Consider the following 20545-nt stretch of genomic DNA (forward strand, 5'->3'; position numbering starts at 1 on the left):
TGCTTTTTGCTGGAAAGCACCAAATGCAGCACCGATACTGCAGATTCCTGCTCTAAGCAACTTAAGCAAGTGATTTAGTCACTTTGTTTTTTTGTCAGTTTGATTTTTTTGCAATGGGGCGGCACAGTGGCGCAGTAGTGAGCACAGCTGCCTCACAGCGCTGGGGCCCTGGGTTCAGCTTCAGACCTGGGGTGCTGTCTGTGTGGAGTTTGCATGTTCTCCCTGTGTTTGCATGGGTTCCCTCAGGGTTCTGGCCCTGGTTTGTGTGTGTGTGTGTCTTCCCTGTGAGACACTGACGTCCAGGGTGTACCCTGCCTTGTACCTGTTGCTTGCTGGGATAGGCTCCTGCTCGCCTGCAACCCTGAATTGGAAGAAGGTGTTAGAAAACAGATGGAAGGATAGGATTTTTGTCGATCTGATTTTTCGGTGGATCTCTGAAGAACCGAGTTCACCAATGAACCTAGCGAAACTGATCAAAACACACGAGCTCCAACAAGTCTTCAACAACTCATCAGGGTGGCCTATTCTGGAGCTGCTGGGCTGGTCAGGGGAATGTCTTAATACGACAGCGGGTTGCCAGGCGCACACACGTGGTGTTTTACAATGAGAATAAGAGGAAGCGGCCCCTCCGGTCAGGCGGCTTGAGCGCAGCCCTGCGGCCTCCGGTTGTGACTGTGTGGTAAGCGCCTACTTGAGGGAAGTGTGCTGCCGCGGGGACGAGCAGGGCGCGGGAGCGCGCTTGGAACAGGGCCCTGCAGGAGAGGAGCGGTCATGTGACGCCGCTTGCAGACGCTCTTCACGGACGCCTGCTCGCCTCCTTCGGAAACACACGTTATGCTTCTGCGGGAGGGGCTGGTGGGTATCTAGAGTCCAGATGCTCTATTTCTGCGGATGTAGTTAGTTGGGTTTTTGCTTTTTTCCCCGCGATGTTTGAGCGATTCCGGTGACCGGATTCTTCTTGGTAACAAAACTTTCTCACCAGTGTTTGAGGTTCCCAAAGTGCCCGGTTGTGGCCGTAATGATGTGTCAGTCGGGCGTGCTGCTCTGAAGACCCAGGTAAGGTATGTACTGTGATCCATAGTGATGCCAACGGGTCCTAAAACCGTATTTGTTGTTGATCACGATCTTAAACTTGCGTCTGATTTGGTAGGGACTGTGGTAAGTTTAAAGCTCATTCAGTGTAACTTTTCGTCCCCCACCCCACAAGCTTTTGTCCCACAGTTAAAACGCTGTAATGTATGGGACCTCCTCTCGGTTTGCCTCACCCTCGCGTGGTTTTAATCCCTCGTTGGAGCTGAACACCGACTTGCTTTGCGAGGCGACGTCTGCTCGCGTGTTGTATGAGCTGACAGAAAACGCCCGTGGGTCTCTCCTTCACAACCTGGCGGCTGCTGGCGTTCGCGAGTCACATTTTCCGTGGCGTGAATTTCCTTGCTCCGAATCTCACGGTCTGTAATGGCGGAGCAGAAATAATCTGTGTAATCGCACAATAAGTCCCTGTTTCAATTGCCGTTGCGAGAAACTTGTGTACGCCGGTATGTGTGTGTTTTTTTAAAAAAAACTCTACAGATGTTTCTGGAAATGTGAACGAACGGGACGAGCCGATAGTTTCCGAGATCTGAAGTAGTCAAGGCCGACCGGGGGAATGGGGGAACATCGAATTTGGCAGTTTTTTTTAAAAAAAGTCATCCAAATTAAGGCTCAAATCAAGTCCAAGAAGGCGCATGAAACCGAGGTGTAGTTTTTTTACTGCACTGCAAAACAAGCGCAATCTTTGAAGACAATGGGGCCCCTGAGTACGATCAGACTTGTGCGGGGCTCTGATGTTCAGTTTGGACACGACCAAGCAGATGTTTCCCTTTGACAGCCGATTGTCTCTTCGGAGCCACGATACGGCCTTTTGTTTTATTCTAGTTTTCTGAGACGCGTCTTCTCTGTAGGTTTTTTTTTTAAAAAAACTTGTCACTGCGGTATGATGGAAAAGAACCAGTATCGGCGAGTTTCAGATCTCCTGACTTAGAAGTTTATTATGTAATCAAGTTTTCTTGAATTGCTTATCTGGGAAAACAAATGACTAGAGCGGCGGAACAACACGGTATGGAGAAGTGCTGCAGTGTCCCCTAGTTAGGTGAAGTTTCAGGATTTGTCAGACGTCCAGCGTGGAGGTGCGGAACTTTTTTTTTTTTAGAAATGAAAAGATGACCTTCTCTTCTCGGGGTGTGCCCTGTAGTTTCTTGCCTGTCTTTTGGGCTCTCGCTGATCCCTACAGCCAGCCCGACCGCAAAGAACGGACTGTCCGAGCCGTAACCCTCGCAGTGGCTGAGACGTCGCTACGGCTGCTAGGATAGTGCAGCCCTTTGCAAGGCGATGTGTGGGGAAGTGTTGGTAGGCTCACGGCGTGTTAAGTGCCGGGGTTCACCTTCACATTACTGAGACTGTAAACCGGAATACTGGCTCAACTTGTTTACACAAGGAGAGTATCTTCGGGTTTTTGTTTTTACTTCGACAGCGGACTGTCGCTACGAGTGCTTGTTTTTTTTCCCCCTCTCTCCCTTTTGTCTTGTATGTATTGTACCGTGTTCACCTGCAGACAGATGTACAGTTTGTATTCCGCGGCCTTTCAAGCCCGAAGTGTTTTTTGTCCCGCGAGTCGGAAAGGCAAAACGCTCATGAGAAAAGCACCACACCCCGCTGCAGTACTGGACCGCCCCGGGAACCTAATCACAATGTAAGCGTGTGCTGAAAAGAGAAGAAAAACATAATGTTTCGGCTGTGGAGCCTTCTTCGGGTGTGAGAGCGAGGAAAACCGGCGGTTGGTAAAGCTCAGGAGAACAAAAGCCGGGAGTGGGGAGGAGGCGGGAGCAGGAGAGAAGCGGAGTCGACATTCAGGCAGTGTGAAGTGAAGAGGGGTTTGGTCAACACCTGCAAATGAATAGAGAGGATTAGAAGGAGATGAGTCTGTCTGTAAGAGAAGGGGGGGGAGGTGTGGTCCTCGTTCCAGGATAATTTTAGTTTCGGATGTCTTTTTGCAATAGGAGTCCCGAAACCCCTCTTTGAGAACACAGACGATGAGGTCAGTGGGGTCGTGGCTGTTAGGAGTGAAATGGGCTGGGAGAAATCTTTGATCCTCACAGTCCTGACGTTCCCTGAAGCGGTTTCCCAGTCCCCTTCCTGTTTCACCAATGTAGATGGCTGGGCATTTACTGCAACAGATGCAGTAAATAAGGTTGCTGGAAGCACAAGATGTCTTCTGAGTGGTCCCGAATTGCCCAGAGGGGCCTTGGATCTCCAGGTCCTGGAGAGCCACAGCCCAGCAGGTCTTATTCAGTAGGTCCCCTTCAAAACCTCAATTGTGAAAAACTTGGAAGTATTTAACTGGCTGTTGAAGCAGGTGATTTGTTCAGTTACGTCGTTGAGAGCCCATGGGGCGGAGCTGTGGCTCTGTGGCTAAGGATCTGCACCTGTGACTGGAAGGTTGCCGGTTCAAATCCCGTGGCCGGCAGAGGAATCCTACTCCGTTGGGCCCCTGAGCAAGGCCCTTAACCCCAGCTGCTCCAGGGGCGCCGTATAATGGCTGACCCTGCGCTCTGACCCCAGGCTTCTCTCCCTGTCTGTGTGTCTGTGTCTCATGGAGAAAAGCTGGGGTATGCGAAAAGAGGAATTCCTAATGCAAGAAATTGTATAGGGCTAATAAAGAAACATTATCATTATCATCTGAAATGAGAATACCCGCACCCTGGGGCTCTGCGTTAGAGGGAACTGTCAGCCAGCAGCTGAAGTAACACCTGGAAGCCACAGCAGATCGAACTGCTTTCCCACTTAGTGCACTTGGAGCCGTCCGGATATCTGGCGATATTTGCCCGGGCCTTGCGAGATCTGAGGGTCTTTCCATTTTGTTTTTGTTCTTTAGCTAAAACCTTATAAGTGGCACAAGGAAAACTGGTGAATTGGTAAGACAATTCCTCTCCCGCATGGCAGAGCTCCTATGGAGTATTACTGCTGTCCCCCCCCACCCCCCAGTTTAACACTTAGGCCCTTCCTGACCAACCACGCTGCTCTGTTTTCCAGCTCCAGGAAGTCCACAGCAAGAGAAGAGGGATCGTGGTGCTACAGTTACCATGACAACCCAAACAGCCACCACTTTGACAGGTACGTGGGGGAGGTGAGGGGCACAATTGTGTTGCCTCTAAGTTGAAAGGTGGTCTGTTCGTATATCTAGACTGTTCACCGCTGCTCTCCAGATTCCTGCGAAAAGAGCTGAATCTTGAATTGATTGGTGCGTGTAAACCCGTTAAGGCCTCTGCCTGCAGCGTCGGGCCCTGTCTGGGAAGGGTCACTATGACCGCACTGTCCTGCTCAGTGGGCCCTGTGCCCCCCGAGACGACGGCACCTCAGATGTGGAAAGGATTGCTGTTGCTGGCAGGAGGGGAGAAGCACAAATCGACTGTCTCTTTCTCTTTCAGTTCCTGAGGTCACAACTCCCCAGCCTGCCCAGACGGACTCCACCGTCATTGGAGGTAATGTCCAAAAAAAGTGCCAGACCTCGCTGTGGAACAAGTTTCCCGCTTTCACTTCTGTGCTATCAGCGTTATTGACCGTCGACCGCGGGACAGGAAAGTGTAGAGATGCACTCGCACGCAGAACCAAGAGAATGCTCTAGAGCCGACAGATTTATGTGTTTTCACGTAAAGAGCATTTTGTTGTAGTTGGGTGAAATGACCGCGTGCTTTATCATACAGCGGTGACCAAAAGCTTCCAAACAGGTGGCATGTACACCAGCGGGGCTGGACTGCAATGACGAGATTGAAGGTCGTTTTGATACTAACCAAATTCATACTGTCAGAAGTCTGAAAGGGGGTGTTCACTGAACGATGTAGGGAACGCAGATTCAAGATCTCAACGCCAATATTTATACACTAGTGCGGTGGTTCATAATCCTGCACTGGTGACTCTTACATACTTTGCTGGTTTTTGTTCTTGCTTAGCCCTCGGTAACACAATAAAACCCTTCATTTGCTTAATAATGAGATTAATTTGCACCGTTTCTTCCCACGTTGAACCTGTTGGAGCTTTAACCGTGGTGCTTTGTAAGTGAAATAAAATCCCAAACATTTGACTAGAAACTAAAGGCAAATATTCAATTGAAGCGACTTCTCAGATCAGGTAAGCCTTCAGTTAGCTCATGCAGGTGGGATGGAATGAGAACCAGCGAGCGTGTGGTGACACCAGGGCCGGTACTGGGAACCACCTTTATAGTGGATGCAGAACTGACCAGAGAATCTTGTTTCAGGCGAGGTGATGCAATACCACAGTCAATGGTTGTGTTGTATTGGGGTTACAATCATTATCTGAAAACCCTGAGCACTGTCGCGGAAATCCCAGGCCCATCTCTGTCATTACAATAAAGGCCTCGTTTCGGTCATTGAACACGTAGTTGCACTAGTCATTAGCTTAATTAGACCTATTGGATAGCTTAGTTTTTTTTACTTGCAAGCCATAAGCTGCTTGGAGCCATGTGTACAATATGAGCTCTTATCCAGAGCAGCTTCTATTTGTACTCATCAGCGGACAGCCTGAAGGCATGACGGGAGTCCCCTCGGGTGAGCTGCTGGTTTTAGCCGGCGGTCGGTTCACGGGGGATCAGATGGGTTCGGGATGAGAAGAGGCCCCAGGGGTTCATCCGGCCCGCCGGCCGGGGCCCGAGGTGACGGCGCTGTCCGTCTTGTGTCCCCAGTGGTGATCGTGCTGGTGCTGCTCACGCTGGCGGGCGCGGCCTACCTCCTCTTCCGCTACCAGTGCCAGAACAAGGGGGCCTACAGGACGACGGGTGAGCCGGCGCCGGGCGAGGAGCTGGAGCAGGTGGCGGCCGAGGCGAGCCCAGAGGACAAGAAGGAATATTTCATCTGATCCCGGTGGCGCCACTTCTTCAGGAAGACAAGTTTGCCCAGGTGGATGGACGGTGCCCAACTGTACCGAAGCTGTCGGGCACCATGACTGGGCTCCGAAGCTCGTTTTAAAGGGCTGGTTTACAACCGCGATTACGACACGGCGCACTATAAGACAGGATGCTTGGGGAGCCCAGAATGTAAAAAATAAAACCCACTTGTCTGGACAGGGGCTGCAGCCCCACTCTTGCGAAGTGCCACCGTCCTGCTCCTCTGTTCCTCAGAAGCAGCAGGTCAGTTTCTGGTGCCAGGTCTCTGCCATGTCCTCCTGTGCCCCACTCAGCCTCCGCTGACCCAGACCTTAGCCTTCAGTCACAATGACCCTCTTTACAACTCTTTACAAACCGAAGGTGCAGGCTGAGCCGCCTTTTTTTTTAATACAACAGTTTTAAAATGTGACCAATTTATTCGGATCGTGTATGATTTCTATTTTCGCAGCTTGACAAGTTTCATAGTTCAATCCTTGTTACGTTAAAATCTATATCTTTATTCCTGCATGTGAAATATGGTGAAATTGTGCTCTTGTGGGGGTGAGTGAAGGTGCATTAGTCTGGATTACTTGTGGCGGACAAGTTACAGTGGCCAAAACACATTAGTCCTATCGGTGTTCTTGTTTAAGCCGAGCGTTAGATAAGCGGAACTCCTGGCGGAGGCAGTTGTTCGTTTTAGTTGATTTGGTAGGACATGTTTAAGCAGTAGTGGAACAAGCTAAGGTGCAGTCCAACAGTGCAAGGGATAGCCCAGTTGGCGCCTTTTGAATGCTATGAATTGTTTGTAATGGGTTCAGAATGTGGATAGTGGTTTTATGATTTGATTTTAAGTATGTTTAAACATTTTGCTTTTATTAACTTGTATCTATATACATTTTTGACAACTTATGAACTGTGTTATCTGCAAGCAGGAATGTGCAAGGTGACAGTATGTGACTGCAAGACAATAACCAACAGGGGGAGCTGTTTCATCCCATAGGCACCACCTGTATTGTAGCTGGAATTTAGTGATTTTCTCAACTTTTTTTTTTCTATACTATTTAGCTTTTGCTTGGGGTCCTGCCATACTGGAAACAACTAAGATTACAATAAAATGCCCATTTGAATCTTATCTGTGAAAATGTTTATAGTAAATGGCCAGCCTTTTTGTTTTAAATCTTCATTTGAGAGGATCCAGACCCTGTCTTGGAGGAACACAGCTCTTAATTTCTAGTGCTAATTCACAAATGAAGTGCTCTAGTTCCTTTTTTAGACTTGTATTTGTTTTTTTCTTTGGCCAGTCCTGAAATGTCCAAAATCCCCAAATTCAAGAGTATTCCAGTATACAATACCGTCAGCACGCAGAACTGTACACAGCCCCTCACCTTGCTGCTGGTATTCCTGACTAGGTAGCTCCTGCCAGTTGACCAGCTGAACTGCCACAGCTGGGGCGCTGCATCAGACACGCCTACTGTGGGAGTGGTGCTGCATCAGACACGCCTACTGTGGGAGTGGTGCTGCATCAGACACGCCTACTGTGGGAGTGGTGCTGCATCAGACACGCCTACTGTGGGAGTGGCGCTGCATCAGACACGCCTACTGTGGGAGTGGCGCTGCATCAGACACGCCTACTGTGGGAGTGGCGCTGCATCAGACACGCCTACTGTGGGAGTGGTGCTGCATCAGACACGCCTACTGTGGGAGTGGTGCTGCATCAGACATGCCTACTGCGGGAGTGGCGCTGCAACAGATAGACCTGCTGTGAGAGTGGTATTGCTCCAGACACGGTGACAGTGTTTCCTACTATTGTAGAGTCCAGTCAGTCATATTGCATACACCAGCCGGGATTGCGGGCAGTGGAAACCCAGGAGTCGGTACAGGCCAATTCCAAATCCAAATTTCAAAGAATGCAAAACATCACACATTACAGCATATCGGCAGCAAAATCCAGATGAATCCAAATCCTGGAGACGATCTGTTTCTCCGGGACCAGGGTTGGGAAGCACTGATCTGGAGGTGGAGTGTTCCTGGGTTGCTCCACCTGAGCCCTCATAGTTGTACCCTTAACCAACCTAATAAGCTTTATTGACTCATTTTCAGTTCCTATACAAGTTACTTAAGAAACTGTTAACATTTCAAACCTCTGACTAGGGGAAAAACTTGTTAAAGGTTCTAAACCTGCAACCTGTTTATTCAATTTGAAGGCAAGAGCTCAGCTGGAGTGGAACCTGGGACCAGGACTGGGATCCCCTAGGCTGGCTCTTTACCTCCGTCCATCCATCCATCTTCTAACTACTTAATCCAGTTCAGGGTCGCCAGAGATTATCCCGGAATGTAACAAGCACAAGGCAGGATGTATGGGACACCAGTTACCATGGAGCATGCACAGAACCAGGGCCAGTTTTCCTAGAAGCCAATGAACCTACCAGGGTGTCTTTGGACTGTGGGAGAAAAGCGGGACACCCGGAGGAAAGCCACACAAATGCATGGAGAACATGCAAACTCCACACAGTCAGCATCCCAGGTCCTGAATTGAACCCAGGGCACCTTTGCTGTGAGGCAGCAATGCTCCCCACTCCGTCACTGTGCCACATTCAGTTGTATTTCATTGGGTATAAATACAGCCTGTTTAGCACAGTGCTGAGTAGTTGTTAATTCCAGCAACTCCTAACCTGTCAGTATTCTTAACCTTTAAATCTATCATGAACATGGTACCATGATGAGGGTGGAGCGGAGTGGTGGCACGGAGTGGTGGATCTATGGCTGTGGCTGGAAGGTTGCCGATTCAAATCCCGCAGCCGGCAGAGAAATCCTACTCTGTTGGGCCCCTGAGTAAGGCCCAGCTGCTCCAGGGCGCCGTACAATGGCAGACCCTGCGCTCTGACCCCAACTGTGTCTGATGGAGAGCAAGCTGGGGTATGCGAAAAGACGAATTCCTAATGCAAGAAATTCTATATGGCTAATAAAGTGATCTAATGTATTGGGAAAAACAGCTGCCCTCTAAAGCACAGCTCCATCCCTTAGTGGGGCTGAGCCAGGTTCCGGCTGATCTACCTTGTGCGTTTCATTCCCCAGCTTGGAAACCCTACAACAGCATTACATTGTTACACTGTTCACTGCAGGATTAAAAAAAGGAAGACAAGAAAGGAAGGTTCAAAGTTCCAAAATAGTCTTTTATTCTAAATTTTAACCTTAGTTTAGTATAAAAAAAGTTAAGTGCACCCCCACTCCGATGCAAAGAGAGGCTCTTTCCCCCTCTTAACAGTCTCTACACACAGCGAACAATACAGTGACGCTCATCTCCTTCTGAATAACCTTAACAGATAAAATATATTCCAGATCCATCAAATCATTTTTAATATGTATAAAAAAAATATTTAAGAGTCCCTGAACTATTGTTGTCCATAAATCCTATACACAAGACTTCATCTTGTCTGAGCCGGAAAGAGGGCAGGGTGGCGTCTGTTTGTTGGGAGATTTCAGGGGAGCTGGGATTCAACGGGAAGCCTGCTTTCCCCTGTGTTCTCCAAGGGAGTTTCTGCTAGAATCCCATGGGAAAATAAATCATTTTAACTTAATTTTAAGACCGGAGAGTGCAGAGACACCCAAATTGTTTGTTGAATCCCAGTATTTGCGTTGTTTCGGAAGCCTGAGACCCCGCTCCCCCTTGCGAAGACATGGGATGGGGTTTCCTACACTCCTATAACCCCTGTGACCCTGTCACCCCAGGCTCAGCTCTCAGCTCCTTCAATAGGCTAAAGATTTGCTAGCAGGATGGCTTTGATTGAAGACTTTACGTGACCCTAAACCGTTCCTGACTTGACATCTGCAACTCCGTAGCAAAGCACTCGGAGACGCTCCAACAGTGGGCAGCACAGATGAAAGGCAAATCGAGGAACAACCCAGAAGCCTGGAAAGCTGTCAGTAACGCAGCTGAGCCCATTCACCTCAATCAAAAAAACCCACCAGCTGTTGGAGCGGATGCCCGCCCAGGATGGGTGTTGTCACCTGCTTGAGAAATACCACTCATCAGTGAGAAACTGCTGGCATCCTGAATCATCTGCATTGTCTCCGAGTGGTATGCTCACAATGCATTTCCTTATTACAAAGGAACTATGGACCACAGTGACCCAGGGCCTGATTCCCACTCATTTTTTGGGGGGCAAACCATCCGTCTTATTTAGTGTATAGTGGAGGCAGGGGCAGCTGGCTCTTGCAGGGCGTTAAGGCCTCCAAAACACGCAGTGTGTGTGTGTCGGATACCCAGTGTTCAGTGTACCCAGCCCCAGCGAGCTTTCTAAACGAATGGATTCTTCACACGACCGTCATGTCGGCTCCTTGACATCATTTTGAAAATGCATGCTGGGAAACGGCCTACGCGGTCCATATCCCACCCTTAAGGACCTAAAATGACGACCCCTGTCAAGTGTCTTCAACCAGCCTCCTCGACATTAACTTGAGGTGAGGTGAAAGCAGTGCAAGTACTAAGCTGCATGTATAAAAATCAGTGCTTACAGTACAATATACAGGTAGAAAAGATCTTAGGCATCTATGTGCAGAAAAAGGCTATTGAAACAGGTCAACAGCACACTAAATGCATTAAGTTACTTCTGGCTTAATAGGAATAGTGCATTTCACACAACAGTAAACCCATCAATATTTTGTTCACTGTGCAAAAAAAAGCATGCGACAGAAATCATGCATTTACACTCAACGTGTGTGTCTCTCTCAGTCAAATGACCAAAGACTGCTGGCTTGCCTCTTCTGAATCCGACCTGCCACCCCTCTGCCCTGTCCTTCCCTCGCTCCCTCACGGGACCCCCGATCGTTGTGGTGGGCAGCACGGCAGCCCCTCTAAGACACGTTTCCCTGTGGTTGTCCGGGGGCGTGGAGCTGGGTACTCCCGTTTCGGAGCGAGACAAAGAACCGCGCGCTTCCGAGGAGGTCGTATCCCCGCTGTCTGAAAACATTTGGGTATCCGACTCGGTTAAAAAAAAAAACGAAAAATCAAAGACGCCACCCACCCTCCTTTCGGCGTTAGAATTCCCACCTGTACTCAATTATGTTTCTGGATAATTAAAGTTTCATTTTGTATTTTTTAATTAAAGGTGCACAAGACTTTTGGCACCTGATAAAGAGTCCTCTATAAGTTGCCCCGGAAGGTACAGTAAACCACCACCCTGTCCTTATGATGTATTGGTTTTATTAAACGCCGCTGGGATACATTTGCAGAAGTCATTCTCCCACAGAAGAAAGGCAGGGCAGTGCTCCACTCGGTGACGGCTCACTCTTTCGTGACTTGACTACGGGATGCCCTTCCTGAAGTCTGTTTCACGCCACTGAAACCACTATCAAACCTTTTAAGAGTGGGGTTTTGTTCATCTCTTGTTTGGGGGTGGGGGTGGGGTGGGGTGGGGATTTTACTTGATTCCCAGCGTGATTTGACGGAAGACCTTCTAAGGAATTGAATCAAGGCTGCGTCGCCCAAGGGAAAGTACACCTGTGTTTGGATGCAGAATTGAAAACTAAGGGGTGTGGCAGAGGTCTGCGGGCTCAGATTGTGTCCGACTCCCAGTTTGGTTTGAGCTGCCCCGCTGTGTCAGCCTGCTCAAGCCCCGTAGCGCATTTTATTTTCATCCGAGGCCTTGCAACCCCTTTGTTGTCTTTTGCAAGGGATCAGAAAAATGCCTCTGCCCAAGGAACTAGTACAGAAAAGTGGGATCTTGTGAAAAGACTTCTCTGCCTGAACTCTTTAAAAAAACTAAAAAAAACAGCAATTTAACGGCGCGAGTTCAAAAGACTGTCACAGAAGACAGCCTGGATGTTTTATTGGCCCCAAGCAGCTCTGGACTCAATGTGTCCCAGGAAAGGGACATTTTCTAAACTCACACATTGGGAGTATTGGGATGCTACTGTCTGGAAAAATAAATAACATGCTATTACTATGCCTTAAAAATGAGAACAAAAATGCATGACAATTTTTTTTTTTTTTTAAACGTGCTTCCCAAATAAAGGTGTACTGTCCCTTTTGTAAAAATGGGCACATGGTCCTGCCTTGGATCTGCATGTGGGCAGGAGGGGAGGTGGCGGTCCCTGCTGGTGGTGGTGGCGTACTGCACCTCGTTGGCACTAAATATTACATTCCGTTAGGTGATGTCAGTATTGAGGGCGTGGCAAGCTGCCCAGCTGCATGGTCCCGTTTACCAGATGGTGTAGCCCCCGCTGGAGCCGCCCATGAAGTAGTTGCCCTTGCGTTGCGTCATCACCACGTTGGTGCCCTGCATGGCGGCCAGCTGGGCAGCGCTGGGGAGATGCCCAGGGGGAGGAGGCTGCAGAAAGACAGAAGGCAGACAGGGGTTGGGGGGGTGGGGGTGGGATGGGATTGTTAGTGTTTCAGTTCCTTTGTCACCTTTTAGCCAATCCATACACACAGGGCAACCTCCCAGTTCAGAAAGCTTCAGCATTTAAACCTCCCAGTAAAAACCAGAGACTTGACTGACTTCTTTTTTTAAACTTCCACAGGAATAAATAAAACTGGCCCCACTATGCATTTCAGGGTTACAGAAACCTATGGCCATAAATAACAATAGGCTGAGAACATCCTCCTATTACTAGAAAACACATCTTTATGTCACACAATTATTCCATGGGTTAAAATGAGCCAAACCATTCCAGATAGCCCATTGCCCATATTGCAGATTGTCAGCCAGCGCTGTGAGTTAATCCCTCCTGCTGCACAAGAAGAAGGCCTGATCTGATGGGCTCCATGGCCTGCTCTTGTCAAGAGACCTTCAACCTTGTACCATCAGAACAGGGCCTTCTCTCCAAGACATGGCTCACCTTTCGAGTAGTCTGATTCCAGCTCCTTAATGCCCTGGACTTCAGGCATTTCTGTTCAGATGATTAAGAGCCACTGGCACACAGCAGCGTTGCTTTCTAACCCCAATCCTGGTCCTGGTGACTCAACACCTGCTGGTTCTTCTTCCAGCCCAGCCCTCAGTCACACAATCAGACCCTTCACTGACTCCAAGGGGAACTGCAGTCCCAATTTCTCAGACCGGTTGGGACGAATTTCCAATTAAGCGCTAAATCGTGAACTTTCTGAAAGCACTGTGTTGCCATGTTGTTGCAAACTCGCATTCAAGCCAGCAGCCATATCACCCTGCAACTCACAACTGGCAGCCCACTGAAACTAAGCAGCTGTGAGCCTGGTCACTACTGGTCACTTGCTGCTGGAAGAGGTATTAGTGGGGCCAGCAGGGGGCGCTCACCTTGCGGTCTGTGTGGGTCTTAAGTCCCCAGTATAGTGACGGGGACACTATACTGTAAACAGGCACCGTCCTTAGGATGAGACGTAAAACCAAGGTCCTGACTCTCTGTGGTCATTAAAAATCCCAGGGCTTCTCGAAAAGCGTAGGGATGTAACCCTGGCGTCCTGTCCACATTTCTCATTGGCCCTTACTAATCATGGCCTCCTAATAATCCCCATCTATGAATTGGCTTCATTACTCTGCTCTCCTCCCCACTGATAGCTGGTGTGTGGTGAGTGTACTGGAGCATCATCCAGGTGGGGCTGCACACTGGGGGTGGTGGAGGAGAGTCCCCATCACCTGTAAAGCGCTTTGAGTGGAGTGTCCAGAAAAGCGCTATATAAGTGTAAGCTATTATTATTATTATTATTATTATTATTATAAGTTCCCACAAACTCTGGCGTGAAGCGACCCTTCCTGCTCACTAGTCACCATAATGACTAATAGGCTGTGATGTACAAGTGAATAAATACAGGTCGCGCAGCAACGTTTCACCACAGGAATGTTCCAACATGATCTGCATGCAGACTTAACAAGTAGTAATTCTGTGCAAAACCGTCTCGAAATCGAGAGCAATATTTCTATTGGATTAAAAGAGATGTATTCACAAGTCTGCTTCTTTACAACGTAAGAAGGCCGCTTTGCTTCAAACGCCGAAATATGAAAATAGCATTGCAGTTCCCCTTTAATAAGAAGATTCTTTTGAACGGTTTGCTCTCAGTTCTTAAATATGTCAGCGCTTTAACTTTTGTGTTTGTAAAGTGAAATAAAATTCCGAACATGTGCCTGGAAACAAAAGGCAAATATTCCAACGTAGCCACTTCTCAGATCCAGTAAGGCTTCAGTGATCTCATGCAAGCTGAACTGAGAAATTTGAGTGGAATGAGAACCAGGAGGTGTGTGAGGCACCAGGACCAGGACTACGAACCACTGGTTTAAAAGCACCTTCCAATTAGCACCTGATCAGAACCTGGAAGGCCAAGCTTCTCATCCACTTAATGTATCCGATTAGGTCATTAAGGCCGAAACTGGAGGTGAAAGCGCAGAATGGAATGTGGCACCAGAGGACAAGAGTTGCCCTCCCCTGCTTGGCACCAGCCCTGCTCGTTGGCCCTCGTGAGCTCTGCCCAGGACTCGGCGGCGGAGGAGAGGAGGAGAGTTGGGTCTCGCTCACCGGGATGCTCTGGGTGCTGCCAGCTCCGAAGCGGGCGCCAGCATCATAGCCCCCTTCCACCAGGACAGTCGAGCCAGGCGGGTACAGGTGCCCCATCGGGTAATAAGCCATGGGCACGTTGTGGCCCACCGCGCCCACGGGCATGGACTGCGCCAGGGGCATGTACATCTGGGTCCCGGGATAGGCAGAGGACATCTGAGGCAGAGGGCCGGTGGCCGTGGGAGGGTGCATGTACCTAGGCTGATAGATCTTTCAGGGGAGAGAGAGAGAGAGAGAGGGTCAGGCACAGACAGCGGCTCTCAAAGCCAACACTCATTCGGGCGCTGAAGCTTCAGCGTCCTGCACCCATTTCCTAATCAGGCAACCCAGTTTTCCCTGGGCGTAGTGCCCGGGGCAAGGTTTTTGTAAATCTCCTTAAATCGCCAGCTGATTGGGACCTGTGCAGTTGTACCAAAAGTATCCCTCTTCCCGAGTTGAATTAAAGCAGGCGTCGCCAAACCATGACCCACTGCAGTCCCAGTCCTGCAGATATTGTTGGTGACAAACTGCTAGTTTCTAAAGACATTAATGGGATGGTGATCGTTTAAGTGAGTTTCTAAATCTTAATAGCATAATACTTAACTCCAGCTCTCGAGGAACAGTTTTTCTCAAGTCAATTGGACAGAGGCTCTGCAGTCCCAGGGTTTGAGGCCTACAGTAAGCCTAATCTGAGAGTGGTTACTAACGTAAGGTATAATCAAGTCCCCTCTGGAGCTGCTGCCTTGGGGAGACCTGGAGGAGGCGCTGTGTCCGCAGGTTTTCCAGGCGTCTTTACAGCAGAAGGACCTGCTGAGCTGGGAGAAGCTGTTAAACTGGTTTGATTAAGCCCGTAATGAGCTGAGTCAGGTCACCAAGAGCCCGGCTGGACTAAAAACCTACAGACACGCCAATAAGTGAATTTGTTCAGGAGTGGGGCTCCCCGGGAAGGACAACAGACTGGAAGGGCAAGGCACCGAACAGCAGCGGTTCTTACCTCCGAGTAGGCAGGGGGGGCGTCGGAATAAGGGGGTGCCTGGGAGGGCACCTGCATGCCAGGCGGGTAGATGGCAGCAGACGTCTGCTGAGGGGGGTAGGCCTGCTGCTGTGGGTACGACCCTGAAACACAAAGGGCAGATCGGGCCATCACACCGGGTCCGCTGGCGCTCGGTCTCCAGGCCCGGAGAGAGTCACGATCCCGACTCCCGGAGCGCGAGGCTGGACCTTGACGGCATCGAGTTTTCCTTCTACGGCCACCGCGGAAGCCTGCCAGTCACCGCTGGCTCTGCCAGGGGGCCGTGATGGGTTTGACTGAATTCAGGCTCAAGTCCCCCACTGTCCGCAACCAGCCTGCTCACATCACATCTGTCTCGGGGCCTCTTTGGGTGCCAACTGCAAACGCACACCGCGCAGGGCGCTTCTGTGTGATGTCTGGGAAGTGGCTTTTGTTCAATGCCCTCACGGACCTTGGAGGACAGGAGCGCCGTCTACCATTTTGTGATGCAGGCCTGTGCTCGAACGTCACCCTGAGCTAAAACTGCCTCAGAACCTTTAAAGAGCTCAATGTTTACATACCTGGAAACAGAAATCATTCAGATGAGTTAAGCGCAGAATTAATTCAGGTGAAAATGTGCACACTAGCAGCTCTCTCACCCTGCAACTCACAACTGGGTGCACTGGAGCTCAGGCCAGTACCTGGATGGGAGACCCCCTGGGAAAAACTCAGGTTGGAAGAGGTGTTAGTGGTGCCAGTAGTGGGCGCTCACCCTGCAGTCTGTGTGGGTCCTAACTCCAGTATAGTGACAGGGACACTATACTGTAAATAAAAAAAAAAGCGCCGTCCTTCAGATGAGACGTATAACCGAGGTCCTGACTCTCAGAGATCATTAAAAATCCCAGGGTGTTTCTTGAAAAGAGTAGGGGTGTAATCCAGGCATCGTGGCCAAATTTTCCAGTGGCCTTTACCTTTCATGGCCTCCTAATAATCCCCATCTCTGAACTGGCTTCATCACTCTGCTCTCCTCCCCACTGAGAGCTGGTGTGTGGGGTGAGTGTACTGGCGCACTATGGCTGCCGTCACATCATCCAGGTGGGGCTGCACACTGGTGGTGGTGGAGGGGAGTCCCCATTACCTGTGAAGCGCTTTGAGTGGAGTGTCCAGAAAAGCGCTATATAAGCGTAAGCAATTATTATTAATTACACTGCAGCACTGTGGCAGTGAGGAACGTAGTTTCAGACAGACTCAATACGCGATGTGCTTTCTTTTACGGCAGGTTTCAGAATGGTTTCCTATGTACCAGGAACAAGAAACCCGCCAGGGGGGACACCACGTGATTCTAAGGAAATATCTGGGATCAGTGGCAGCAGGGGTTCTCGGCTCGGCTCCACATGCACCAAAGCTCCAGGTCTGTCAGTATCATGGGGATTCTTGAGAGCCGCAGATGTTGTCATTACCCAGAACCTGCAGACATCCAAACCTGCAATCTGGCCTAGATTTAGGAAATAATTCCATCCCGTGGTCTGACAAATTCAAACGAGGGAAAAGTAACCTTCGCTGGGGAGCACCAGCGCCTTAGTTTGTAAAGCTGAACGGCAGCCAGAGGATTCCTTTCGCGGTAGGTCACCGAGGTACGTCAGCCAGATGTGAGCGTGACTCACAGGCCGTAAACCTGCTCCGCATGAAGCAGCTCACAGGAGGGGGGAGTCTTAGTTTCGTTTTCCCAGATTTCAAGTGGAGTGTCCAATAACACTTCAGTACGCTTACAGTTCAAACCTGCTATTCTGTCATTTTTAGTAAGACGGAAAATCAACTTTTTTGTGTATTTTACCAAACTTGAGTCACCACACAAATTCTAGACATGGAAAGGTCAGAAACGATGATGCCATTTTAACCCTATATTTCTAGGGACACAATACCTGCAAGCAGTTCAGAGATCCTATATCTGCTTTTAATAAGGGCTATGTGGTCAAATGAAATCAAAATAGACTTCTGTCATGTATTTCATGACAGCTGAAACGTCTAAGAAAGATATTATTTCTAGGTAGCTCTAACCTGATTTGGGCTTAACAAGTTCTATTGGATGTTTGAGGAGAAATCTTCTCTACAACAATGAATCGTCCAAAACCTAAACCCAACCTCAATTAACTGAAAGGACACCTTTCGAATTTCTGTGCCAGTTGAGATCAGATTTATTGCAGAACTACTGCGGATTCTTTTTGTTTGGATTCTCTTACACCACAAAGCAGACGTTTTAGTCAAGCTGTGAACACACAAATTAAAGACCTATCGGTAGCCAAATAAATCATAAAAATCTCTGGTTTAAAGGGTTTTGATTGCAGGAAAGACAATTCAGCCCTGGATGGTATCTTTGGAAAGTACTCTAAAATATATATGTGCATTGTCTTTCTGAAGACAGAACTACACCACATCTGCTGACACAATGTGGTTGTCTCTGCGTGGTCAGAAAATTAAGTTCTATGCAAATATGGGGTGTATAGATTTTAAAAATAGGCTGGATAGCAGCAATCTAAGTCTATAAATCGGACTAGTAAGTCACCCTGGATAAGGACATCATCTTAGCACATGCAGTAGATATCAGCAGGAAAGGGCAGTGCTTTCATAGTTAACGTATAAAGGGGACGATTTTCAATTTCAACTTACTGCACAGCAATAAATATTTTGATGCATTTCAAAATATTACATATACTCAGGTTTTCAAAAGGTTCATGACCTTGGAATCTTTTACCAATAGTGGACCCACCAGGGAGAAGCAGCACTGTGATCTCAGGAAGTCTGTAGAGTTTTAGCTCTGCACAAAAGAGATGTCACTGGTGCTCTGGGCCAGTATTCTCACCCGGTAAGCAAGCCTGCACAGCTCCAGGGACAGCGAAACACTCTGAGGTCAGAACACTCAGAACACTGCCGGTCTAGATGGTTTGCATTCAAACTAATTATTTACCAATTCATGCGGTGATTCACATTTGCACCCATTTGTACAGCTGGGTGATTATACTGGACCAATGCAGGTGAAGGACCTTTCTCAAGGGTAAAGGGGTGTAACCCTGGCGTCCTGGCCACATTTCCCATCGGCCCTTACCAATCATGGCCTCCTAATAATCCCCATCTATGAACTGGCTTCATTACTCTGCTCTCCTCCCCACTGATAGCTGATGTGTGGGGAGCGTTCTGGCGCACTATGGCTGCCGTCACATCATCCAGGTGTATGCTACACATTGGTGGTGGTAGAGAGGAGTCCCCATTACCTGTAAAGCGCTTTGAGTGGAGTGTCCAGAAAAGCACCATATAAGTGTAAGCAATTATTATTAAAACAGCAGTGTCTCCCCTGGGATTCGAACCCACAACCTCCCAGTTACGAGTCCAGGATCCTGACCACTGGGCTGCATAGTGTGTGGCCGGTCTGAGGGAGCAGGAGACCCAACCATCACCATTCCTGACCCGAACGACTCAAAGATCCCAATCCCAACCAGAACCAGTGGGTCAGTTCCATCTCACGCATCATCACCTCCTTCCCAAGCTCAACCAAAGACCATCCCATCAGAAAAAAGGGGTGGGGGTTGGGGGTGCAGGTATTTCCAAGCCAACTACTCGCCCTTTTTTACTTGCAGAGTCCCTGCATTCCATTTTGTAGGGCTTTGAAACCGTCTTACCAGCTGCTGTTAACAACAATGCCACGTTAATACACACTGTAGCTTTGGCAGCTGATCTGGTCTGAGATGTTACACAGCTTGTATGACGTTTACTCAGACTCGGGACCGGATCACCACTGGCTAACGATGTAGTTCTTATCCCTCACCATAATTCCCCCAGCCTTTCTTTCTTTATGAGCATAAATGAAATGAAAACCCTTTCTGAACCACAATGCGAAACCTACGTTTATTTTTAAAAGAAAACTCGTATATTCTCTAGGATATTCTCTATTCTCTAGGATGAATTCTGCACCGGTGGAGGTGCGCCTTTTTATTTTTAAAAAATACATTATACACGAAAAATGACTTTCTTCATCTTAATCGACAAAACCAAATTAAAACTTAATCTGTCTCCCGGAGTGTTTGTTTTAAGATCCTAAATACGAATTCACTTCGTCATTTAATACCGAGTTTCCCCGGTTCATTGTTAAAATGATGCCAGCAGCGAGTTGCAAGGTTAATATTCAAGGATATTCAAGAAACCAGGCCTCTACCCCAACCCCAGCAAGACGATATTCAGTAAAATGTCTAAGATACAAGTCCCGTGGGAATGAATACGATAGTGTTATACAAGCCTCGACATTATAAGGTACGTTAATTTAAACGGGCTGAAATAGATTTAGGTGGATCGGCGGATCGCGGAATTTCGCGTTCTTTTATCACTGCTTTCGGTGGTGCTCTGTAGACAAGGCAGTGTCCATTTTAGAGTAAATAACGAAGCTCGGCGAAACACGTACACAGCCTGACATCCCCTCTCCTGGCGCATAAAACAATGTCGCCAATCCGTAACGCATAAGACGCGAACGGCATTTTTTGTCTCCAGAAGGTTCCGGATTTGCAGCAAATGATTATTATACCATCGAGGTTACACAAGGACAGCCCCACAGCGCTTGCTGTTGACGCTTTTACCTCCGCCGCCGTGATCCTGCAGCATAAGCTACGCAGCTGCTCTGCCCAGGTTTGCACACTGACACCAGACGGGCCTTGTTGTGCTTTTACTCGGTTCGGCGGCCCAGAACCCGAATCCACGTTCTTGGACCGTCAGCCGACCCCCGCGGTACCGTGTCCGCCGATTGTTCAAGAACGTCCTTACGAGATGCACGACCAGGGACGTGAATTGTTCAAATAACAGTTAAAAACAACAACAAAAACAAAACCCTTTAACCCAAGTCGTCTCCGAGGCGACCGAGCCTGGATCGAAAACGACCGGGTGCCTAAGACGGCTTACCTTTACTGTTCATCGTCCTGAATTCCTGTGCGGGTTACTCGAATCAGAGGGAGAGAAAGACGCGGAGCTAGGTTTCGGGCCTTTTTTTTCCGCGATAACAACAAAACACTGAGGTCTCCGTGCAAAGTTTTTCCTGTACTGTTTCACTTCCTTGTTTGCGACGCTTGCCTGATCTATGCGCGGAGCCGCGGTGCTGC

General features: G+C 48.8%; 2 protein-coding genes across 2 annotated transcripts; one reads left to right on the plus strand and one right to left on the minus strand.

The window, feature by feature from the left end:
* Positions 1-707: 707 nt before the first annotated feature.
* Positions 708-7046, plus strand: LOC102693410 (cell adhesion molecule 2-like). Its single transcript, XM_015344025.2, has 4 exons — positions 708-855; positions 4069-4149; positions 4464-4517; positions 5735-7046. Exons 2-4 carry the CDS (start codon positions 4119-4121, stop codon positions 5905-5907), a joined length of 258 nt encoding a protein of 85 aa, XP_015199511.1. The 5' UTR covers positions 708-855; positions 4069-4118; the 3' UTR covers positions 5908-7046.
* Positions 7047-9066: 2020 nt separating this feature from the next.
* dazap2 (DAZ associated protein 2) lies at positions 9067-20545 on the minus strand. Its single transcript, XM_006629235.3, has 4 exons — positions 20349-20545; positions 15411-15532; positions 14399-14647; positions 9067-12243 (listed from the first exon to the last, which is right to left on the minus strand). Exons 1-4 carry the CDS (start codon positions 20359-20361, stop codon positions 12115-12117), a joined length of 513 nt encoding a protein of 170 aa, XP_006629298.1. The 5' UTR covers positions 20362-20545; the 3' UTR covers positions 9067-12114.

The sequence above is a fragment of the Lepisosteus oculatus genome, chromosome 1 (genome assembly GCF_040954835.1).
Source record: "Lepisosteus oculatus isolate fLepOcu1 chromosome 1, fLepOcu1.hap2, whole genome shotgun sequence".
In the NCBI taxonomy this organism is placed as follows: Eukaryota; Metazoa; Chordata; class Actinopteri; order Semionotiformes; family Lepisosteidae; genus Lepisosteus; species Lepisosteus oculatus.

Excerpts from the sequence above, each read along its gene's own strand:
- LOC102693410 (XM_015344025.2), top strand. The coding sequence starts at position 4,119 with ATGACAACCCAAACAGCCACCACTTTGACAG. Across the intron at positions 4,150-4,463 it reads AACAGCCACCACTTTGACAG|TTCCTGAGGTCACAACTCCC; the intron begins GTACGTGGGGGA and ends TTTCTCTTTCAG. Across the intron at positions 4,518-5,734 it reads GGACTCCACCGTCATTGGAG|TGGTGATCGTGCTGGTGCTG; the intron begins GTAATGTCCAAA and ends TTGTGTCCCCAG.
- dazap2 (XM_006629235.3), bottom strand. Across the intron at positions 14,648-15,410 it reads CCCCCCCTGCCTACTCGGAG|ATCTATCAGCCTAGGTACAT; the intron begins GTAAGAACCGCT and ends CTCCCCTGAAAG. Across the intron at positions 12,244-14,398 it reads GCAGCACCCAGAGCATCCCG|CCTCCTCCCCCTGGGCATCT; the intron begins GTGAGCGAGACC and ends GTCTTTCTGCAG.